Consider the following 9,666-nt stretch of genomic DNA (forward strand, 5'->3'; position numbering starts at 1 on the left):
CTATTTAGGAAAAAACTTACAATTGATGATTTGTAGTACTAGTTATGCCTCATGTTCTACAAATACTTTCCAGTACAAGGCAATGTTAATTTATGCCATAATTAATGCTGCAAGTGCTTAGAATGTTTTCCTTTTACTTCTCAGTTGATTTTTGGAGAAAAATATTTTATTATTTTTTGTTTGAAATTGCTATTTAATGTTATAAAATATTATAAAAGTTATATTTTTATTATTGTCATTGGTACCTACTATGTAGTACATATTATTGATATGTTTGTACAATGTTACAAATGTTATAATATAGTATAAAATATTTCAATGTTTCTGTTGGGTTTCGTTTTTTTTTTTTTTTTTTAACTTTCAATACATTTAATATGTAAATACTACATTTCAAAAATGCACACACATCGCATAATCATTCAATCATAGCTATCTTGTCTGTCACCATCATCACTTCGTGTGGGCCAAAGTAATATTCGGTCATAGAACTCCTTGTATTCGTGAGGAATGTGTTTAACTATTTTTTCTACATCCTGTACTTTCTTCTTGTTTATAGCAGGGGCGGATCCAGGGGGGCCGATCGGGGCGATCGCCCCCCCAGAAGAGGAAACTTTCTTATTTTATATATATAAATAAAACCCATCACAAAATTTCGAGCCCTTAAAACTAGCAGTATGACAACCCATCGCCCCCCCCCCCCAGAAGTCGGTGCTGGATCCGCCCCTGGTTGATAGGAATATCATGATTGTATGAAGGAGTTGCTGGCAGAATTACATCTTCGCGACTCTTCGGTTACTTGGGTTAGGTATGACTACTTCGCATTTACCTTAGTATGTACTTAGGTTTGGAGAGCTCTCTTATCTCAAGCAGAAACTCTTGAACGATTATTGGTGGTCTTTGTTCTTTCATTCATTAAGCCATGAATATTCAAAAGATTAACCCTTGTCCGGGCAAGATATTTTTATAACGTAGACGGGCAGCTGGGGCCTTACCAACTGTATTAGCCTTACCAACTCGATATGTTCATGACTTTAACTTCGAATAAAGATAGAAGAATTCAGAATTTTATGTCATCGAAATATTTATGGTTATTGAGAAATTCGAAAAAATATATGAAGCTACTGGGCCTGGGAGGCCCCGCTTGCGCGGGTAACATCATGTTTTACAAATGTTAGTACTGTCAATTCACTCCAGCGCAAAGACCCTGTATACTTGCAGGAATATTTACTCGAAAGTTATCCACAATCCAACCGTCCTGAACCTAGAGGCAAGTAGTTACCTCTACTTGCGAATTACTCCCGTCCTTATAACCGCTTATCAAAAGGTATTACTCATAAATTACACTTCACTTACATGTTATCAAGCACACAAGCAATCAAATTATTAAATTCTTCTAAGTAAATTTTCAAAATTTTGATAAAAACGGAAGGGCAACTTCGCAAGTTAACCCTAAACAAGAGCCTAAGTTGAATTTCCTTATTTCACAGTAGATCATCTCTCGTTCTTGATCTTAATGTTAGTATTACATGTGGGACTGTTAAAACATTTATATTTTAATTATAATTCGTGTAGTTAGTAATACTCATTTAATAAAATTCACGTTTTTTTCATGTAGATTACAGAATGTTAATGTATGTGTGTAGAGAGGATAATAGAATTAAGTAGAAGCAAAATACTTAAACATTCAAGAGCAGATATGATGAATTGCTGATGTTACTATTTGATGAACTATAGTATGGTTGGCTCGGGCCCCTCCTAACTTCTACCGGACCCCCTCTACATTTTTGGGCTGGCTACGGGCCTGCTAGGGTGCAGTGGTATATTATTGACTTGTAATGAAAAAAGTGTTGTATTCCGATGTACTTTTGTGCGTTTACGAGGCGGGATGAAAACTATCGCTTGCGTTTTACCGGCATTAATTGTTAAGTCCCATGTTCGGCACCAGTGTGTAAAACGATTGATAGCTTCCTGAAGTGCGATATTGATTTGCGGAATGGTGCGGCAGAGAGCAAGAAATGCCGTATCGTCGGCGTATTGAAACAGATCGACGGTTCGTGGTAGGTCTGGAAAGTCAGCAACGAAAAGTAGATATAACAGAGGCGATAAAGCAGATCCCTGTGGGACGCCAGAGAGCAGAAAAATGGGATGTGAGAGCTCAGAATTTATGGCAACGTAAGTAATACGGCAAACAAGAAAATGATAAATGAGTCGTATATAAGTCATAGGAAGTCGGAGTCTGACTAGTTTGTAAATGAGCGCTAAATGCCACACTTTATCAAATGCCTTTTCGAGATCAAACAGAAGAAGACAGGATGGTTGAATCAGATTATAATGGTTGGTGATGAGCGTCGTGAGAAGGAGCAACTGATCATTAATAGAGTAACCAGGGCGGAAACCAGCTTGATGGGTAGGAATGAGATGTCTATCGTTTAAATATGGATGATCCTTTCAAAGATTTTGCTGAATGTGGACGTTAGTTGGATTGGTCTGTAAGAGGAAACGACACTTGGAGGTTTGTTAGGTTTCGGAAACATTAGACATTTTGAAATTTTCTAATCAGTAGGGTAGAAGCCACTGCGAAGAATGAACGTAAAGATAAGTGCTAGAAGATGAAGTAGTGCAAAAGGGCTTTCTTTGATATGCCGGTAAGTTATGCCATCGAAGCCTAGGGCAGTGTTTCGCTTACGCTGAACCACAGCTGTGATTTCTTCCGACTGAACGGGGACATTTAGAACGTGCGGTGGAAGAGTATGATTGGCGTCTGGCTGAAAGTGGTGTAAGCCCGTATTTAGATTGGTAACAGGATGAGAGCGGGAAATATGAACTTGTGCAGGAGGTGTAAATATGCCTTGAAGGTGTGCAGCAAAAGCGTTTGCTTTGTTCAAATCAGAGTGTAACGGTTTTCCATCGACAAGAAAAGGATACGTGGTTTTCGAAAACTTACCACACAAGGCGTTAAAACGCTTCCAATACACCATGGGATGAGTTGTGTCAGCAAGGTGGTTGCAGGTTTTCACCCACTGCCTTTGGCAATATGCTATGAGATAATTTCGAACAGTTCTTTGCAGCTGATTGTGGTGATGAAGTGCGTCCGGGTTTCGTGTACGGAGGTATTCACGATAAGCTTGCCGTGATTGACGGATCAGAGGAAGGTACTGTGGTGGTAATTTTGGACGGTATGGTATGGATTCTGTTTGTGGTATGTAAAGAGCAGAGGCTTGTTGAATAGCAGAGGTAATATGGTCAACTTGAGCAGTGAGTTCGTCTGAATAATTGGGCGCTTGGTAAGATGCAATAGCGGAGGAAAGATAAGAGCGGTAACTGGGCCAGTCGGCTTTATCGTACCGAGGTGAGAGACGGGCTGGCAGTTGGGGTTGTTGATGAGCAAGACCTATATGATATGTCAGTTTAATTGGGGCATGATCGCTACCAATCAAATCAAGGACGGTGATAGTGCAACGTGTGCTGAGCGTATTAGAAGTAATTGCAATATCCGGTGTGGTGTTCGATATTGGGCGAGTGGCAGCTGGAAGATCAAGAATAATTCCTGTAGTATGAGTCGTGATGTAATCTGTAAAACGAGTGCGGTCTTGAGCGGAGCGACTATGGAAGTTGATGTCAGAGAGTATTATATAGTGGCGATAGGTAATGGAGATATGTAAGAAGAAATCCAGAGGAATTTGATTGCCTGGTCTGATGTAGAGCGTAGCCAAAGTGATCGTGATGTTTTTAGAAAATAGAGTGGTAATGACATGCTCTGGTAAATGTAAAACGGGACATTGTTGCTGCCTGAATGGGATGGTGTGTCGGAAGCCTATAGCAGCTCCGCCGTTAGCTCGCAATGCCGGTAGTGGATTATCATGACGAAGTAAAGTATAATTAGGAATGCGGCAGGAGACAGACTTAGTCAGGAAAGTTTCGTTCAGAAGGAAGGCTGTAATATGCTCTTCAAGTAAAAGAGTCTGGATAAGAATTTTGTTTTTAGGAAGAGATCGGATATTTAAGAATAAAAATAACAGATCCATGATGATACACAGGTTAAACAGTTGTTTCATGTCGTGTAGTATGAAAATGAACATAGTTATTTGAATACGTAGCATATAGAGAGACGTTGAAGGTTAATTTGGCTGCAAGTGTAAGCTGGTGAAGAACGTGCTTACGATTAAAAGGATGTATATTCTGGAGTGCAAGGGTAAGAAATTCTAAGAGTTTGCCTACCGTGACTGGATCATCAACATGTTTGTCTGTGTTCGTGGATGCAGACTGGGTACGGAGAGAAGCAACTAATTCTGGATGCGTTTCATCAGGCTTGGGTTTGCGTTTGCATTTATAGCTGTAGGCTGGGTGTCTATCTTAACAGGTGGGACACTTAGGCGGGAGTTTCATGTTAGGGCAAAGGCGCGTATGATGTGGGCCAGAACAGTAACCACAGACAGAGGCATTTTTACAGTCAGCCGTTGCGTGGCTGTTATAGGTTTGGCACCGCTCACAACGAAGGGGTAAGGGTGCAGGTGAACGAGAAGGTTCGACCCTATGTCGTCGCTTGTATATGAGGGCACCTTGAGTGAGAAGGGTATCGATAGTGTCCTGACTTGAAGTGAGAATTCTAACCATGTAGGTTGGGCCGGTGTTATTGCGAATACGGATGGCTTTGTTAATGGTATGCCCTTCATACTGCAGTTCTTCTTGGATTTCCTCGTCGGAGTAAGTGGGATCAACTCCTCGAATCACGACAGAGAGCATTGGAGGTCGCCTAGGTGGAGGTGGCTGTTTCCGTCGAGAAGAAGTTAGAGACGTAAGAATGGCGTTGGTACCAAAGATTTCAAAAGATGTTTTATTGCGTACTGTCGTGAGGAAATCGGGCTCGGTGGACTTCAATATGTAACCGTTTCGTGTTTTTACAACTTCCTGGAGTGGAAGGCTGGGCAAATATTTCCTAAGTTGGAGGATAATGAACTTTTCGTTTGAATACTTAGGATCGTATTTCTGTAGTAAGAAACAATAAATAGATGCAGATGGTTGATTTGGCAAGATATTGGTTGCTGATGCTCGGCGTGAGGAGGTGGAATTTTCGGCGTCCATGTCGGATAACTCTGATTCGTTAGCGGTATGTTGTTTCTTAGCAGGAGGAGATTTTGCTTTGCTGGCATAGCTGGGCTGACTCAGTGGGGATCTAGATCGTGGTCTGCTGGATGCATTTGACACTGTTGAGGTAGTTGAGCGCTCTGAGGCTCGGCGGCGTCTTTCGCTGTGATCTCTCCGCTTCTCCACCTTCGTGGAGCTAGCAGAGGGAGTTGTGAAAACAGGTGGTAAACCTCCGTGTCTGCATTCTAGAGGTGGTCCAGTAGCTTTGCCAGAGACCGTCATGAGCAACACGAGACCTGCGGCATGAGGCCGTAATGGCGTGTGTTTGTGTGTGAAATCCCTGAGCAAATGAGATGAAATGAAGCAAAGGTGAGATGACCCGTTCGGATAGCCGTCAAAGTTGAATAAATTCACTTGTCAAACTCGTAGCTCTGGACGCCCTTGGATAGATAAGTCTGACGAACAGAGCTCAAAAGTAATGCAAGAGAAAGAATCCGGGATGAGGAACAGGAAGGAATCCAAATGCAGCTGTTCTGACGTCTGGTACGTCACAGCTGTTAAGATCGAATGAAATATCGATCAAGAGTATGTATTTGTCCCTTAGACATCACCTTCAAAGTATATCACAAGTAACTAATAATTGTCAGTGAGAATTTTACTTTTGGAGTTTATTATTTCCAACGAGCGAAGCTTTAAGTAGTATCTTTGACATGTTTGCCAAGTAACAAATAACGCAACATATTCTGCTGTAATCGGTCACGAAAATAATTTTGTAAATCTAAGAATTGTCTGACAGTAGTTACAACAGTATAGTGCTGTCACCTGTTGATCTTGTATCCTAGCTCAGCGGACGTTATGGAGTTTCTACAATCATTCAGCTGTCATTCGTCGAAAAGTCTCTATAACACCGCCTGGAGGAAAAACGACACCTACCAAAAATGGAGGTTACTTTATATTGTTGATGAGAATGCGAGTAAAAGAATGAAAGTAAAAGTATACACTTGCACGGTATTATGGACGTCTCATACACACGTGCAGTATCCGTGCAAATGCACTTGTGCAAACAACGGCTTAAGCACCGGTAATTTAAATGTACTTCATCTACGCAAATGCACATGTGCGGCTCAAGCATGGGTTATGTACGTCCGCTGCATCCACGCAAATGCACATGTGTACATAACGGCTACAGCACGGGTTATATAAATGTGTGCTTCATCCATGCAAATGCACATGTGCACATAAGTAGTAGAAATGATCGATCTGGCTCATACTAGCTCATACTAGAACAACTCACAAGCCCCTGGGAAAATGACCATCGTACACCGTGAGCCCACGGTCTTTTATGACCTCAAATTTAGGGGTGAATTTAATCCCTTTTATGAGCTCTTTTAAGGGGTGTATTCGTTCTCTTTTACGAGCACATTTTAGGGGGTGAACTCGTTCCCTTTTACGAGCCCCCTGGGAATTGACCACCGTACAACGTGAGCCCATGGTCTTTTATGACCTCCATTTTAGGGGTGAACTCGTTCCCTTTTATGACCTCCATTTTAGGGGGTGTATTTGTTCTCTTTTACGACCTCCATTTTAGGGGTGAATTTATTCCCTTTTATGAGCACTTTTTAGGGGGTGTACTCGTTCTCTTTTACGACCTCCATTTTAGGGGGTGTACTCGTTCCCTTTTATGAGCATATTTTCCAACCCCTACGAACACAGCAGATAACACATAAGACTACGTAACACACAGCAGAGCAGATAACACATAAGACTCGTTCTCTTTTACGACCTCCATTTTAAGGGGTGAACTCGTTCCCTTTTATGAGCACTTTTTCAACCCTTATTTTAACATAGCAGAAATTACGAACACATAGAAGAGCAGATAACACATAAGACTACGTAACACACAGAAGATCAGATAACAGATAAGAATATGAAACATAGAAGGGGTGTATTCGTTCTCTTTTACGAGCATATTTTTCAACCCCTATTTTAACATAGGGGATAACACATAAGATTACGAACAGATAGAAGAGCACATAAAACTACGTAACATAGCAAGGGTGTACTCGTTTCCTTTTACGACCTCCATTTTAAGGGGTGAACTCGTTCTCTTTTATGAGCACTTTTTCAACCCTTATTTTAACATAGCAGAAATTACGAACACATAGAAGAGCAGATAACACATAAGACTACGTAACACACAGAAGATCAGATAACAGATAAGAATATGAAACATAGAAGGGGTGTATTCGTTCTCTTTTATGAGCATATTTTTCAACCCCTATTTTAACATAAGAGATAACACATAAGATTACGAACAGATAGAAGAGCACATAAAACTACGTAACATAGCAAGGGTGTACTCGTTTCCTTTTACGACCTCCATTTTAGGGGGTGAACTCGTTTCCTTTTATGAGCATATTTTTCAACCCCTATTTTAACATAGCAGAACATAAGAATACGTAACATAGCAAGGGTGTATTCATTCCCTTTTATGAGCATATTTTCCAACCCTTACGATGACATAGCAGAAATTACACTGAGACTATGAACACACAGCAGAACAGATAATACATAGCACAGCTAATAAAAGAACATGGCTTATTTTTCAACCCCTATTTTAACATAGCAGAAATTACACTGAGACTATGAACACATAGCAGAGCAGATAATAAACACAACAACCTCCATTTTAGGGGTGTATTCATTCCCTTTTATGATTACTTTTCCAACCCCTATTTTACCATAGCAGAAATTACATAAGATTTTTTTCAACCCCTATTTTAAGACAATGAATAACATAGCGATTCGATACGCTCTTTGAACCGATTTGGATGAAACTCGGCATATGGGGGTTTTCGACCATGCTGAGTACGAATATCATACTTATTTTTACCTGGGTCCTATAGTTTATGGGGCATACGCCCTTTCTATGACAATTTTAACCGATTTGGATGAAACTCGGTATGTAGGGGTTTTCGGACATGCTGATTACAAATATCATACTTATTTTTACCTGGGTCCTATAGTTTATGTGGCATACGCCCTTTCTATGACACTTAAAACCTAATAACTCAAAAACGAAGCAACGTATTGAGATGCTGTTTCCACATTTAGTAATCGACCACCAACTATAATACTACAAGTTCCAAAATAATGACCATCGAGGTCAAAGGTCAAAATACTTAAAACCTAATAACTCGAAAATGGATCCACATATTGAGATGCTGTTTCCACATATAGTAATTGGTCATCAACTACTACAAGTTCCAAAATAATGATCATCGAGGTCAAAGGTCAAAATACTTAAAACCTAATAACTCGAAAACGGAGCCAAATATCGAAGTGGTGTTTCCACATTTAGTAATTGGTCATCAAATACTACAAGTTCCAAAATAATGACCATCGAGGTCAAAGGTCAACATACTTAAAACCTAATAACTCGAAAATGGAGACACATATTGAGGTGCTGTTTCCAATTATAGTAATTGGTCATCAACTACTACAAGTTTCCAAAATAATGACCATCGTGGTCAAAGGTCAAAACTTAAAAACGGAGCCAAATATTGAGGTGGTGTTTCCAAATCTAGTAATTGGTCATCAACTACTAGATTTGGAAACACCACCTCAATAACCACTAACATTTGTAAAAGATGATGTTACCCGCGCAAGCGGGGCCTCCCAGGCCCAGTAGCTTCATATATTTTTTCGAATTTCTCAATAACCATAAATATTTCGATGACATAAAATTCTGAATTCTTCTATCTTTATTCGAAGTTAAAGTCATGAACATATCGAGTTGGTAAGGCTAATACAGTTGGTAAGGCCCCAGCTGCCCGTCTACGTTATAAAAATATCTTGCCCGGACAAGGGTTAATCTTTTGAATATTCATGGCTTAATGAATGAAAGAACAAAGACCACCAATAATCGTTCAAGAGTTTCTGCTTGAGATAAGAGAGCTCTCCAAACCTAAGTACGTACTAAGGTAAATGCGAAGTAGTCATACCTAACCCAAGTAACCTAGTAGTGCGTTATCCCGCCTTATTTCGGCTTCTCGCTTCGCTCATTCTTCCCTCTCAACTCCGCACTCCAAATTAACTATCCACAACCGTGCTCCGCGCGGCCCGCCAGTCTCCCCTTTAGGTTAACAATGGATTTCCATATGTAATTGTTTTTCCTCCCCCGTACTCACACCCTCGAGGTAACGTAACAGAACATAAAATGAGTAAATGGATGATTGTAGATTAAGTAGAAATTGATGATTGTAGATTTTATTATGGTTTTTGTTGAAAATTAGGTGGACGAGTATCTTTGAAGTAATTCCCTTGTTTACAATTACAGTTGTATATTTTTTAAAAAAAATATTTATACCAAGTTCTTGTTTCAAATCTTAAATTAAATTCGTTTTATATAAATGAACCACCTGCACACTATACCAAGAAGACACATACCAAAACAGCTTTTAAAAAATACTATAATGTTATTCAAAGCTACACTGAGAAAAAAAATGTATGCGGCATACGTAATATCGTAGATTACATTTGTAAATCCTGTAGTTTTTGGACTTAACATACAGCAAACGT

General features: G+C 39.9%; 1 protein-coding gene across 1 annotated transcript; it reads right to left on the reverse strand.

The window, feature by feature from the left end:
* Window positions 1-2,552: 2,552 nt before the first annotated feature.
* On the reverse strand, window positions 2,553-4,025 carry LOC145689175 (uncharacterized). The gene has a single exon (XM_081763306.1). It carries the CDS (start codon window positions 4,023-4,025, stop codon window positions 2,553-2,555), a length of 1,473 nt encoding a protein of 490 aa, XP_081619432.1.
* Between the last annotated feature and the right edge of the window lie 5,641 nt (window positions 4,026-9,666).

Source organism: Thermobia domestica, chromosome 7 (assembly GCF_964235325.1).
Source record: "Thermobia domestica chromosome 7, izTheDome1.hap1.1, whole genome shotgun sequence".
Lineage (NCBI taxonomy): Eukaryota > Metazoa > Arthropoda > Insecta > Zygentoma > Lepismatidae > Thermobia > Thermobia domestica.